Source organism: Hipposideros armiger, unplaced genomic scaffold (genome assembly GCF_001890085.2).
Source record: "Hipposideros armiger isolate ML-2016 unplaced genomic scaffold, ASM189008v1 scaffold_96, whole genome shotgun sequence".
NCBI lineage: Eukaryota > Metazoa > Chordata > Mammalia > Chiroptera > Hipposideridae > Hipposideros > Hipposideros armiger.
In genome coordinates this window covers 543,268-558,789 of record NW_017731446.1, presented here as the reverse complement: position 1 = coordinate 558,789, position 15,522 = coordinate 543,268, and the positions used below count along the sequence as shown (strand labels likewise).

At 35.8% G+C, this 15,522-nt stretch overlaps 1 protein-coding gene across 7 annotated transcripts in view; it reads right to left on the bottom strand.

Moving 5' to 3' along the window:
- The window catches only part of PPARG (peroxisome proliferator activated receptor gamma), a 124,938-nt gene that overhangs the window by 48,393 nt on the left and 61,023 nt on the right, over positions 1 to 15,522 (bottom strand). For all 7 annotated transcript variants that reach the window (XM_019646063.1, XM_019646058.1, XM_019646059.1 and 4 more), the window contains one exon: positions 1,343 to 1,570. In XM_019646063.1, coding sequence (XP_019501608.1) covers positions 1,343 to 1,562 — 220 coding nt within the window. In that variant the 5' untranslated portion in view covers positions 1,563 to 1,570. The remainder of the gene's footprint in view (positions 1 to 1,342; positions 1,571 to 15,522) is intronic.

The following is a 15,522-nucleotide window of genomic DNA, read 5'->3' as shown; positions in this document are numbered from 1 at the left end:
CACATGAAAAAACAAGGCTAAAAAAGGCAATAGAGCAAGTCACTATAGTACACTTTAATGCCATATTTTACTATTTAAGTGCAGAAGCATTATGGAACATGAAAAACACATGGAAAAGAAGGCTTTGTAATACAGACAAGTCACAACACCTCTGAGCCTCACCTGTAAAAATAAAACGGGGAAGAGAATTAAGACTGGTTCTACGACCTTCCAACACCCCGTAATATTAAAGCTCTAACAGACAACAGATAGTATTTGAGGTTATTTTGCTACGTAATGTGTAATTACGTAGAATTACACATTAAGTAAATGAATTAATTTTCACAATGTTAAATTGTATATTTTCATTTAAATGTTGCACTTTAGAAGAATTTTAAACCACTCTTGCAAATGAAACACAAAAGGAACATTGCCGTGAAAACGTAACAGTAAGCCCAGCTTGAAGGTACATGAGAAATAAAGAGACCGGGTTACCATCAATGTTGAGTCAGAAAAGGTGGTTTCTAAAATGATCTTTGATAGACAGTGAGAGAACCTATGGAAAGTAAGCAATACCTTTTCACTGGTTAGGATCAGGCCTATTTAATTCCTATATGAGACTGTAACTGAAAACCACACACGTAAGTATAACCAAGTTTATTATTTATCTTAAAAAAAACCCCTAGAAATACACAAAGTTCTTACTTATTGTCAAATAATGGTTGCCAATTACACGGTAGTGGCTTTGGAAAACCAGCATATCAGCACAAAAACAGATAAAAATCAAGGAAATAGCATCATAGAAATTTATTTTATCTTGAAAAGTGCAGTTTTAGTTTTTCTTGAGTCTGATATTTCGATGTGAATTGAGTTAATGGCATAAAGATTTATCAAGAGATTAAAATGTCAAAATTTAAATTTGTGCTGAAAAACAGGTTCTCAAATGTCAGAATTAGAAGAAATGGATTATAATTTAGTAATCTGGTGTAAGTTATATAAGGTAGCCAACTGTTACTTATTAACTTATAAGTGACCAAAAGAATTCAAAGTCTGGGTGATGGACTCTTAGCCTGAGATAAACCTGACAATGTAATCGTGCTGGAAAATGTTCTTAAGAAGAAGCAAGAAAAAAAGAAAGAAGAGAGAAAGGAAGGAAGGAGGGAAAAAAAATGAAAGAATGATCTGGGATATTTCCACACTGCCTTCCTTTTTGGTATATTGTGAATACCTAACATTTCATGGATAAATGGAAGGTAAATGTCTTCTCTATAGAGTGTTAGCCTCTGGAGCACTTATTCCAGTGTTATTGAGATTAGTCCAATTCTGGTCTTAGTAGTCTGAAAAGTGGAAATAAACATCATACTTTGGTACTCTTGCAGCTTCAGGTCATACTTGTAATCAGCAACCATTGGGTCAGCTCTTGCGAATGGAATGTCTTCATAGTGTGGAGTAGAAATGCTGGAGAAGTCGACGGTGGTGAAGGGCTTGATGTCAAAGGCATGGGAGTGGTCATCCATTACGGAAAGATCCACGGAGCTGATTCCAAAGTTGGTGGGCCAAAACGGCATCTCTGTGTCAACCATGGTAATTTCTGAAATGGGAAAAAAAAAGAATAGCTATGAAGTGGGGTCTGGAGAACAGGCAATTCTCTAAAGATACATAGAGAGGGAACTGACAGTGTTTGGTAAAGGGATCTCATCTAGCTTATCACAATGAGAGAAAACAACATAACCCCCTTCTTAGTGCTGTCCAGGTTGTTTTACTAAAGGAAGGAAGTCACCCCTTACCTGGATATTACAGTAGAGAACCCTATGACACTAGCGATGTGGACAGTGTACCCATATAAATGTCCTGCGAATAGCCCTGCTCTATCTTCCACAGAAGATCGTCCATCCAGTCTGTTAAGGATTTTTATTTATTTATTTTCATATAATTGTTTCATTTTTTTAATTACAGTTGACATACAATATTATATTAGTTTCAGGTGTGCCACATAGCAATTAGACATTTATATAACTTATGAAGTGATCATCCCGATAAATCTAGTACCCATCTGACACCATGCATAGCTATTATAATATTATTGACTGTATTCCTTATGCTATACCCTACATCCCCATGATGATTTTGTAACTGCCAATTTATACTTCTTAATCCTTTCTCCTTTTTCACCCATCCTTCCAACCCCCCTCTCATCTGGCAACCATCAAAATGTTCTCAGTATCTATCAGTTTGTTTCTGTTTGGTTTGTTCATTTATTTTGTTTTTAAGATTCCACATGTAAGTGAAATCATATGGCATTTTTCTTTCTCCGTCTGACTTACTCCACTCAGCACAATACCCTCTAGGTCCATCCACATTGTTGCAGACGGCAACATTTCATTCTTTTTTATGGCTGAGAAATATTCCAGAGTACATATGTACCACCTCTTCTTTATCCATTCATCCACTGATGGACACCATGTTGTCTCCATATCTTAGCTACTATATATAATGCTGCAATGAATATGGATGCACATGTCCCTTCGAAGTAGATTTTGGGTTTCTTCGGATAAATACTCAGAAGTGGGATTACTGGGTCCTTCTTTGTCTCTTGTTATAGAGTTCTGGGATAATCTTACTTTCTTGAAATTACAGATCCTAAATATTTTTCTCTTTAGGATGAAAATTTTGATCCTCCATTTGTGTTTATAATGTTTTTGTTTGACAGAAGAGTTGGTATATTAAATTTAGGTGAGAATTTGTTCTTTAACTGCATTATAAAATAACTTTGTTCTTAAAGTAATACCAAAATGAATCTTTTAAAAAACGGAAGATCCCTTCTGTGCTACGAAAATTTACTCAAATATTTTTGTTTTCTGTGTAGACAGCTTTCCTTAAAGAGGAAAAAGTGTTCCCCAGAGAATGGAGAGGTTAGAGATATGTGGAAACAGATTTGATTATCTATGAGAATCTAGCCCAGCATTCATTTTAAAACCATCCCCAAAACCAAACCAAACCAAAACTAAAAATGGAAACAAGAAAACATATAAAAGATGAAGGTAAAAACACTGATTAGGATTCTAAGGCCACAGAATAACTCATTTCATGAATTGCCTCCTTAAGATGATACACACCACATGCATTTTTCTAAATATGATCTGTAGTCAGAGTAAGTAAAATAAAACCCTGAGATTTTGGTTCTAAGTATTCAATGTGGACTTGTGAGCGACCGGAGTGTGTAGACTTTAAACCTTTATGCGACGGGAGCCTGTCTGCCTTGGTTTACCTCAAATCAGTTCACTATTCAAAGTGATGCCCAAAAAGCAGTTATTAAAAATATTAATAAAATATTAAAAAAATATTTTAAATATTAACTCTGGTCAAAAACACCAGTAGAGAGCTGTGGGAATTTGAGGCTGCTGACACTGGAGACAAAAAAATGACCTGCTCATAAACTCTAGGGCTCCTGAATTCACAGATATAACTGTCTTATTTGCAGTCATCCCTATCACCTAGCAAAGGGCGTGGCTCATGATAGGTGCTCATTAAATATTTATTTCTTCAATACAAAATGAATTGATGAGGCAGCTGTGAAATTTTAGCAGAAGAGGCGGGGATGAGGGGAAGCTTATTGATATTTATTGAGTTACCTCCAACACACCAGACACATTCTACCTTTTATTCCATGCAACTTGAGATATTTTCGAGAAGGAAAGTGACTTGCCCAGGGTCCAACAGCTAATAAGTAGAGAATTCAAACTTGAGACTGACCCAGAAACCCTGTTCTATAGATATTCTCTTTATTCTTTCATTGATGAAAATCATTTATGGAGGAAGGGCTGCTCTCCTAGGGTTATCTGGGAATGGGTCTCTTGTATTTTCCCAGCAAGCAGAGAGCTAAGGAATTTACTCTCAAAGCCTGATTATTGCATGAGGTTAAAGATTCCAATTGTGGTCTTCATAAGAAAAACAAAGTGCCTTGAAAACACAAATAAGGAGACTAGTCCTGTGAATGTGTTTCAGCTGTTCCTAGAGGACTCATTAGGCACCGTTTGGGTTCACATGTCTGAATATCTACACAAATAAGTACCCAAACAACCTGAAGTTATCTGTGTTACAGTGTAAACACTACACGCCGAAAAAGAGGAATGTGCATTGGCGATAGCTTAAAGGTCATACTGGGTCTCAGTGACATCCAGAAAAAAGTTTGTGCTCTTAATGACAGGGGCACCCATCGAACTGAATCCTTTGTATCAAAATTCATCTGACCCAGGTCACTCCATTTACTTTGCCCCTGTCATCAGCATGATTATTTCACATTTCTCTATCCATTTTTCTATCCATTTTTCTCGGTATAAATTGCTCTCATATCAAAATATACCTCTCTTGTCTCGATTGTAATATGTTAATACATAAAAGTGTTATCAATTATTTCTCATTATGTTTATTATAAACAAAATAAAGGTTGACTACAAGAGTTTAAAGTTAGTGTATATGCCTCTGTATGAAGACTGGGAAATGAAAATAAGGATGCAAAAACATCTGTGTTGCAAGGAAAATTCATTGCTCATCATTCTACTGGTTTAATTTTCTTTTGTTTCATTTTAACATATGACTTCAATGACTCCCTGTCAACAAAGCCACGCTTCATAATACAGGAACCATATCCTTATAGATCATCTATTTTATTTAAAAGTTTTGGGGAAAATTTTAGTGTCAAAATAGCTATTTATGTGGAAATGAATAGAATTTTTAAAATCATGTGATTTTAAAGATATAATATAAAATCCTTAAAAATTATAATAGTAGTATATTTTATGGGCAAAAGAATGCTATTTTTAAAAATGACAGACTTTATTTTTTTTTGAGTGGTTTTAGGTTGACATAAAGATTGAGCAGAAAGCACCGAGTTCCCATGTACTCTTTCCCCTTTCTCCCTTCCCCCCACCTCTGAAACACACACAATTTCCCCTATTTTTAACTTGGAGTTCCCCTACTATTAACACTTGCATTAGAGTGGTACCCTTATTACAAGCTGATGAACTAATTTTGATACATTATTGTTAACTAAAGCCCATCCTTCACATTAGGGTTTATTTACTCTTTATGTTGTATATTCTATGGGTTTTGATAAATGCATAATGTCACATATTTGCCATTACAGTATCATACAGAATCGTTAAGCTGCCCTAACATTCCCTATTCTCCACGTATTCACCCCCTCCTCAAGAATGCTATGTTTTTGCTGCTCTCTTCTATTAAGGGCACATTGGTGTGACAGCAGGAGAAGCTCTGACCTACATAATAAATTTAAAAGTCTTGACTTGGCATTCAAGGCCCTGCATGACACAGCCTTGACTTACTTTCCCCACTACTGATCTCCCCCACTAGTGATCCCAGACCTCACTCCCATTCTTGGCATCGCCTGTGGTTACGTGTATCATACTCTGCCCGCGTTAAACATGCTCTGCATCTTCTAGTCTGATCCTCTTTGTTCATGCTGAGGCTGCTCTACCTTCTCCCTATCCCAACTCTTTCCCACAGTAGTCCAAATGCTACTTCCTCCATGAAACCTTCCAGGAATTCTGCAACTTAAAAATACTCTCCATTGTTCCCCCACAGCGCTTTATACTTCTCTTTTAACTGATACCATTATTTGGATAACTCTTTCCGCCATTAAATTTTAAGTTTGGAGCAAAAGGACAGTGTCTTATTATTCTGTTTTCCCTTTAGTCCTTATGCACAGTTGTTTTACTAAATGCTTGCCAATTGAAGAATCATATTTTATAGAGAATAGTAGAATGAGTATTCATTTTTCTGTAAAAATGGAAAAAATAGATACTTTCTCAATGGCTTTAATTTTGCTAAGACTTAAGCTTTCCAGAAAGGATGGTAACCTTCAATATTATATATAAAACACAACGTAAGCTGTAACCCCTTCTCTCAACAATGTATACTCAGTTTTCCTCTTTTGATAATTGCAGGAGGAAGATGAGCATCCTACAAAGTTTGGGTTTTATTTTTCCTATGGGGAAAAGACAAAGTAAGAAAGAAAAACAGCTTTCCTCTTCATCTCTATGAAAACATATTACTCCAATACACACTTTCCTTCCCCCATCCCTGCTCCCTGTCCTCTTACTCTGGGACATCTTGACCTAAATGATATTACTCCATGGAGCATATTTACTGGGAGGCACAATGGTTTCCTAGACATTTTAATTTATTTTGACTTAGAGATGGGTCCAGGGGGCCTGCTTCTAATTTTGTCTCTAGAAAACATAAGCTACTGTTTCTGCCAAGCTGTAAGTCGAGTAGGTGTTTTTTGTTACTCCGTGCAATTACCCATGAAAGAACAAATGCACAAAATATTAGCATGAACAACAGCCCTTCTCAGGGATAAGTAACACAGCCTTAACTTTCCAGCTGGGAGACAGGAGTGTGTTGCGTCAGAGTGTATCTATCAATTTCACAACCTTCAGTGTGTTTCAAGCAGGCAAAAGTCTTTATGCAGACATGGTGAGGAAGGACTTGAATCTATGCCATTTATCTCAGTCCTTCAAACTTGGCTTGAAATGCTCTTATAGTCAGTGAGCAGACTTTGCACAATATTCCAAAGCACAATGTATTTCAAATAAATATACAACCAATATCATGCAAAAATAAAGTAACTTCTCTGATAGGCGACATTATTTGTGAGTATGGAAGCAGGTCAGAAAAGATGCTAGATTATAAAATCAACACCAGAACTATGTGATTTACCTTTGGGGTTTTATGTAGTCCCTTATGAAAAGAAAAACTATTAGAATGTCTGGGGAAATGCTTCATCTCCTTAATAATTACATTAGCTAATATTAATAGAACCCTAAATCTTTGTGAAGTATTGTGCCATATACAACACTTGGATTGTCCCATTTAATCTTCACAACAGCCCAATGAGATAGGTACACTTATAATTCTCATTAAGAAGAGGAAACTGAGGCACAGATATAGAAGTAAGTGACTTGCTAAGAACACATTCACCAAGTAGTCAGGATGGGTTATTAACCCAGATGATCTAAAACTCCACAGCCTGAACACTTAACTTTCTAAACTGAATACCTCTGATGTGCCAGGTAGAGGGGGCTGGGAATATACTATGAAGAGTAATTCTCAAATAAAAGCTTCATTAGAGAAGTGTGTTAAGCTGTGCAATATGAGTAGGTGCCAGGGAAAAGCCATTTATAGATTCTCTAAAACTCAGTAGTCTTGTTGGAAGTGCCCTTAAAGCCACAATCAATGATTTTTTCCAGTATCTTCTAATTTGTTTCAGTTTGATGTCATAGTACTCATAAATACAGCTCCAACTTATTTTTCCAGCCCCTCCTTACCCATTCATGCAAATCATTTCACACTGTAAACTGACCTGGGAGTTTTCTAATTCCTCTCCCATTACCATAGCTGATACCCAGAGACAAAAGTCACCCTGAAATATTAGAATGGAAAAGGCCTCTTTGAGATAACCTAAGGTTCTTAATTGACAGATGAAGAAAATGAGGCAAAGTGATTTGTCCACAAGCACCAGGTTAGTCAGAGGCTGAGCGAATAAGAATCAGGCTTTCTGTCTCCTACCCCAGCATTCCCTGCACTGCATTATGAAGTTGTTCAAGCGTCTAGCACAGGGCCAGATGCTTAATACGTTCTCAATAAATATAATTGTTGGCACTAGTAGTCATTTTTGTACATGTTAGTAACCAGAGTACTAGAAACATGTAAAAGGTGGGCTAAAAGCCTCCAACGCTACCACTAGGGCACAGGAAGAGGAAGAAACACCAGCAAAGTCCTATTGTTTAAACAGGACTACGCCTAAAACAGATGTCCTGTTTTAAAGATCTCTGGAAAAGGAGAGTCCACAGCTTCTCTTGGTTACTTATTCCATTGCTTAATTGCTCTTTTGCAGCCAGGAAAGTCTACGTCTTATCTGGCATTTCCCCAATTGTGTTATACATATGTTAATGATGTTCCTTTTAAAATAATTAAAAAGAAAAAAAATTCTGGTGGGCAAATAAATTTAGGAAATGCTAGTAAGTAAGTTAAATAGGTTTATTGTGGGACTTCTTAGATTAATAATTCACGAGAAAATACAAAAAAGAGGGGGGAGCACAGTATGCAATATTTGAAGAGTTTAACATTTGATGAGATGTAGTTTGTGAAATAATCATCTAACATATGCTGCAGTTAGTAACTTTTTTTTCATTTTTCTTTTATTTTTTTCATTTCCTAAACATATAGCTATCATCCTCTGCATATTTGTCCTTTACCATGTGTACTTGAAAAATGTTATTAAGTTGTCCCTCAGGTTTTCTTTAACTTTAGAGTGACTGAGGGCAAGGATTTATGTTGGTTAAAACAACAACAGGAGACAGAGGGGATTTCTTATTTAAACTACACAGCACTCAAAAAGGAATCACTGTAAAAGCTAATGTTCTTTTTATAGGGTCTATCCTATATTTAAAAAAAAAAGAAAAACAAATGTCCCATGTAAAAGATCAGGAATCAGAATGACAGTGACTGCTCAGCAGCAACACTGGAAGCTAAAAATCAATAGAGCAATGTTGTCAAAATACAAGGAAAAAATTATTTCCAACTTAGAATTTTATACTCAGCCAAACCATCACTCAAGTATAAGAGTAGAATAAAGACATTTTCAGAAATATAAGGTTTCAAAAGAAAGTCACATCCCACATATTCTTTCTCAGAATTCTACACCAGAACAAAAAGAAAATATGGGTTCCAGGAAACAAAGGATGTAAACACAAGAGAGAGGTGAAAGGAAGTCCCAGGATAACAGATACCAGCAACCTAGCGAGAATGGAACAGGGGGATGAAGAAGGCCATGTGAGATTACCTGAGAAATGAGAATGCCTCATATAGTTGACCACTTGGAGGATTTCTATTACTGTATCAGAGAATTGGAGAATGAACTAATGATAGGTAATGTAGAAAAGGGAAAACAACAAAAATGAGCAACTATTAGGTTAAAAAAAATTAACTCCAGAAAAACAAACAGCTATTCAGGATCAGAAGCAAAATTGTAGTTAAAAAAAAAGAAAAAGAAATTAAAAAAGAAATAGAATTGTAGTATACTGCCTGGCTCAACTGTAAGCAGCACTTTCAAAGTTATTACAATGTAAACTTGGACAACTGATTACTTAAAATTACAAATAAAGACATTGTGAAGATGGAGGAAGGGGAAGTGTGTGTGTTGGTAAGGGCTAAATTCTATCTTCTACAGTATGAAGTCAGTGAGTAATGAATACAATTTTTAAAATAGCAGTATAAGCATGTATTTTAAAGATTTAGAGGTCAATACCAGGAGAAGTGTTTAAAGAGTTAAAAATCATTGCCTCTGATGAGTGGGAACTGGGTGTGGGACTGAGGACTTCTGTTCTTCATTAAAAGCCTTATACTATCTGACTTTTAAAACTATGTACAAGTATGACTTTGATAAAAGTAAAAATTAAGTTAAATATCTTATAATGATAATATTTTCCCATGATTTCATCTAACGGAGGGAGTAAATATATTCCTTGCTTGTTTCTCAGTCCCCTTAAAAGGAATTATCCTGCAATAACCTGAAAAAGTAAAGAGAATTTTAATGTACTTTCAAGTAAAATAAAGAAAAATCAAAAAATATTTTTGATACTTGACCAACAGATGACTGTCCTTTTGACTCAAACATTTAAAAAATAAGTCTATGAACTCATTTCTTTTCCTTCCCTGGTATCATGGATTTTGATTAGTAAAGGAGGAAAGAAGACTCTGAATCCCATTAGCAGAAGTACAATTTAATAACAGCTAACAATTTTTAAGCACTTCTTATATGACAGGCACTGTACCTTAAAACCGTTACATATGTAATTTATAATTTATTAATGTATACATATAACTTATAAATGTATATGTAATATATAATTTACACATATAAACAGTCCTATGGGTTATATAGAATTATTATTACCACCCAACAGATTGAAAAAATTAGACAGAAAGGGGTTAAGTATAAGCCCAATGTCACACAGGTAACATGTAGATTGGAGCTGGGGTTTGAATTCTGTTACGGTTTCTCTGAATAGAGAACCTCTTATTTTGGACACCATGATTTAAGAAATGGATTAGAAATGGATTATTTGGTGTGTCATTTGCTTCTTCAATATAAGAAAATATATTTTCATTCTTGTTGCCTACTTAGACTATATTGAAAACCAAATCCAGTGCTTCTGTGGTTTGATTCTCCATTGGCACTCCCACTGATGGCCTTGGCAGAGGTTGAAGCATTCTAATACATATATCTGCATATGCATATTTCTTTATAATAAACCAGAAGGTCTCGTAGCAAATTTCCAACTCATACCAACAAAGGGCATAACATCAACTTTAGAGATCATGTTTATTTTCTCTTGCATGAGCCTCTTGTTGTTTAGATGGCTTGCCTCCTCTATCCCTGAGGTATTAGGAGAAAGGAAAGCTTAGAGGATCATTCCCTCATCCATACTCATCATGTTCTCTGCTTCCATAGCTGGAGATTCACGTCTGCTTTCTTTCTCCCTGTGGTTAAACTAACTCAAGCTTGGGTTTTCTGCTAAAACAACCTTTACAGGTTTCTAAAGGGAGACTCACTACTAATAATCTAATCAGGATGAAGGCTAAATCTGTTGAACACTTAGTCTGGTTTAGTCGAAATTCCTACATTGCCTGATAGCTCATGAAGAATGGTGCTTAGGTCAGAAAAAAGGAACTGGAATGCTTCCCCCTGGCTAGCTCCCTCTTTCACATTTTGGCTTTGGCTTTGCAGTGATAGGGGACTGAAAATAGGAGAGAAGAGATTGAGTGGAAAGGACAAAAAATGAAAAGAGTGCTCCAGAAGTTTGTAACTAGTCAGAAAGGAGGGGGCAATCAAAGCTCTGCCAAAGGACTGTTTCTCTTTGGTGTGTCCACCTCTCGAACATTGTAAAGGACCTCCTGTAACCAGGAAGAGATGGAGTGGGTGGGCCGTTTTCAATAATGCTTTACCCCTGAAGCCCCTCTAATAGCTTGAAATTATCATAGAAGACGAAGGCACTATCTTATTGAGTTGTTTAGTCTGGCAAAATGATGTGATATACTATGCTTCTGTTTCTTCTTTTGTTTTCAGTTTACTGTGCCAAGCGCTCTTAATGAGAAGACAATGGTCTTACGCTAAACAAACACTGAGAAGAAAAGTGTTAAAACAGATGGAGTCAGGTCACTAGTGGTTATGACTGATTTGCAGATCTTAACTAGTTATACTATATGTTATCTTAAAACATATTACAGTGTAATATTAAAATATCCAGAGTAAACATTTTTCACATTTTAAATCTTCCTCCTGAGCTATTACAGCATCAGCAAAAGTATTCTATATGAACGCATTTGATATAATTTGACATTCATGATTTTTTAAAACCTCTTAATTGGGAAGGAACGAGAACTTCATTATTCTGGTCAAGAATACCTATAAAAAATAGACAAACACAAAATACCTAAAGTAGCTATCATACTTCATGGTAAAATATTTAAAGCTCCCTTCTTGAGACCAGGAATGAGATAAGGGTACCAGCTAACACTGCTTCTATTCAACACTGTGCTAGAAACCCTATCTAATACAACAGGGGGAAAAAAGACATAAGGATTAGAAAAGAAAAAATAAAACTACATTACTCACAGATGAATAATTGTATAAAAAATAAAAAATAAAACTGCAGTTAATAAGAGTAGGTTGCTGGATATAAGGTCAATATTCGAACCAGCAACAAATCAAAAATGATATTTTAGAATGATTTTTACAATAGCATCAAAACATCAAATACCTAGGGAAAAAATCTACACCAAAGACTCAAAAGTATTATTGCAAAAAAAAAAAAAGAAAGAATATCTCAATATACCATGTTCATGGATTGGAAGACTCAATATTGTAACGCTGTCAATTATCCCCACATTTATCTATAGATTCAGAAAAGTTTTAATCAAAATCCTAGCATTTTTGTGTGGATATTGACATGCTGAGTCTACAAGTTATATGGAAATTCAAAGAACCAAGAATAGCCAAGGCAATTTTAAAGAGAAAAACAATGTTGGAGGACTCTGCTACCAAATATTAAACCTAATTATAAAGCTACAGTAATTAAGATGATATATTAATTGGTGAAAGAAAAAAAAAGACCCATGTACCTAATGTAACAGAAGAACAAGTCCAGAATCAATCTCACATGTATATGGTCACTTGGTTTATGGTATGCAGTGTAGTGGGGGAAAAGATGATCTTGTCAATAAATGGAGTAGGTCAACTGCATATCCATATGGAAAAAAATGAATCAACCCCCACCTCACACCACACTCAAAAATCAACTTCACGTGGATTGCAGATTTAAATGTGAAATATAAAACAAAATAGCTTTTAAAACAAAACCTAGGAAAACACTTTATCAACCTAGAAATAGGCAAAGATTTCTTCAACAGGATATGAAAAGCACTGATAATAAAAGAAAAATTAGATAAATTGGACTATGTTGAGATTAAAAACTGATTATTAAGTGAACGAAAAAGCAACACACAGAGTAGGAGAAAGGGAAATCAAAATTACAATATGATACCACCACACACTCAATTGTTTGATGGGCTAGAGATGTGGGTGTATTGATGGCAAAGAGATTTCTTTGTAAATGGCAAAGATTTCTATGGAATGCGGTGGCTAAATGAATGGCTAAAATGAAGAAGACAGAAAATGCCAAGTATCAGTAAAGATGTGAAGGAACTGGGACATTCAGACACTGCTGGTGGAAGTAGTGATTGGTACATCCATGCTCAAAGCTGGTAGTATCTCTTAAAGCTGAACACACCCTATGACCCAAGTATATATGAACCCTTGTTCACCAAAAGACGGATACAAGAATGTTCTTAGTTGTAATATTTGCAATTCTGCAAACCACCTGAATGCCCATCAACAGTAGGATAGATAAATACATTGTGATATATTCACACAATGAAATACTATACACTAATGAGAATGAAGTACAAATATACTCAATAATGTGATTAATCCAACAAACAAAGGTTGAAAAAAAGAATGCAGACACAAAAGAGTAAACAATGTATGATTCTATTCATAAAATTCAAAAACAGGCAAAACTAGGGCCAGCCGAGTGGCGCGTTGGTTAAGAGCTGGCTTGGGACGCCAGCTCTGAGCAGCAGGGCCCCGGTTCAGATCCCACGTTAGGGCCAGTGACGCTGTGCCCTCTACAGCTAAGATGGTGAACAACAGCTCGACCTGGAGCTGGGTTGCCATGAGTCGCCGGTGATGGCATAGGCTGCAGTGAGGCTGCAGTGGGCTGCTGTAAGCTACCGTGAGTGGCCAGCAGCCAGCGTGAGCTGCCAAGGGCCACCGTGAGCGGCCGTCCAGTGGCCAGCGACCCATCTGCCTCACCCAGGAAGAGCGCAATGATAATACCAACATGGGGGAGTGAAGCGACGTCCTCCACAACTAGACTGAAGAACAAAAAACAGCAACTTGTCTGTTCCTCTTCCCCGATTCCCCAACGCTGTTCCCCTCTCCCAATAAAATCTTTAAAAAACAAACAAACAAACAAAAAAACCAGGCAAAATTAATCTATGGGTTAGAAATTAGGATAGTCATAGGGCTTGTGGAGTGCTTATATTGTTCTGTGTCTTTATTGGAGTGCGAATTACACAGGTATGTTCATTTGTGAAAATGATTTATGCACTACTCTCTATGTATGTTATACTTCAATAAAAAGGTAAAATAGAGAGATATTCCATAGGAGTGGGGGTTGGTAGAAGGAAACATGCAGACCAACCAGATAAGCCAACAAAACTCTTCCATTTGTATTCAAAGGATTATTATAGAATTTCTAGGGAATTCACTTAAGAATTTTCCTATTCAGAAGTTATAAAACAGTGTTAAAATTAATGTTAACAAACTACCTATTTTTCTAACTGGCTTCCTTGTACAATAAAGGCTAAATACATATTCAACCAAGGTCCTTAAATCAGTGTAAATGGGTCAGGTAAAAATTCAAAGGGTACACATTTTATCCTAAGGAGTGAGTATTATAAGTTATGTTTTTGCTTTAGACATGTTTGGCTTATATGTAAGGTTTATTCCGCTTTACAAAGATCCTGTATTTTTTAACAATGCAGGAAATCTTTTTCCAAATACTAATGCCTACATCAGGAGTCTTGTGTTTAAGAAGTTAATATGTTTGGATCAGTTATCTTTTGAGACATTCCATTTAAATGAAATAAAGTCAGTAGATTAAAGCCAAGACACCAGTTTTATGCTAATTATTTAACTCTTCTTTGTATCAACAATATATTGGGTTGTCAGAAAAGTCATGATGTATTTTTTCTGTTTTTCGTTGCAAAAATGTGTCACGACTTTTCCAACAACCCAATATTTTATAAACTTTGCTTTTTAGAAGAGTTATCATTATATTTTAATATGTTGCTTCTCTTCCCCAAACCTTTCCTTGTTTTATTTTCTTTGGCATTTTTCTTTTTTCAATATCTTAATCTCAGTATACAAGTATGTGCAATCATTAATATAAAATCAAAACCATCTCAAATCAAGACAACCAGCTATCTAATACTACGTGCAAGGTATTTTTCAGGCCTCACAAGAAATACATTATAAGTAGTTCTTCACCTTGAGAAGCTACCAAGGTGAAAGATGTTTAATAACAGAAAAAAGTACAGAGACCAAACTAGTGATAGTGTTAATAAGTGCTCTAGAAATGTAGAAGAGAAAGAGACCAACATGTTCTGAAATAATTGGGAATAACTTTATGGTAGAGATGGGTTTTAAATTATGAGGGATGATTAGAATATGGATTATTATTGATAAAGAAATTCCAAGGAAAAGATACTTGTATCTATCATCCAGCATGCCCCTTACTTTATCTGAGTTTGCTTAGGTAATAACTAAATGAATAAAATATCAAAGATGATTAGATTTTATATAGGACATACACTTGCAAATTGAATTGGTTTCTCCTGGGTCAATTGTTGGTGTCTTGGAATTGGCTAGAGATGTGGCTGTATCAGTGGCAAAGCCATATCTTTGCAAAGATTTCTAGGTAAATCTGGCCATACTTAGGTCAAGCTCACACTTTCGGCTCTGATTAGCATCATATGCTAATCAACTAAGTAAACTTGCCCAGACATCTATATAATAGGTCTACAATTTTAAAAACTAAAATAAAGGCAGGGTTTTAGGTAAAGTGTAACACAAGATAATATCCAATGATTTTACATTTAAAATATTTAATTGCTAGTGCCAAGCCAAAAAAAAAAAAGAATATTTTACTTTTTCCAGTGATTTAGTTAAAAGAAGCAAGGGGAGGGCCGGGTTAGTGGCTCACTGGTTAAGAGTTGGCTTGGGAGTGCGAGCTCTGAGCAGCAGGGCCGCTGGTTCGGATCCCACATTAAGGGCTAGTGACACTGCGCCCTCTACAGCTAAGATGGTGAACAACAGCTCGACCTGGAGCTGGG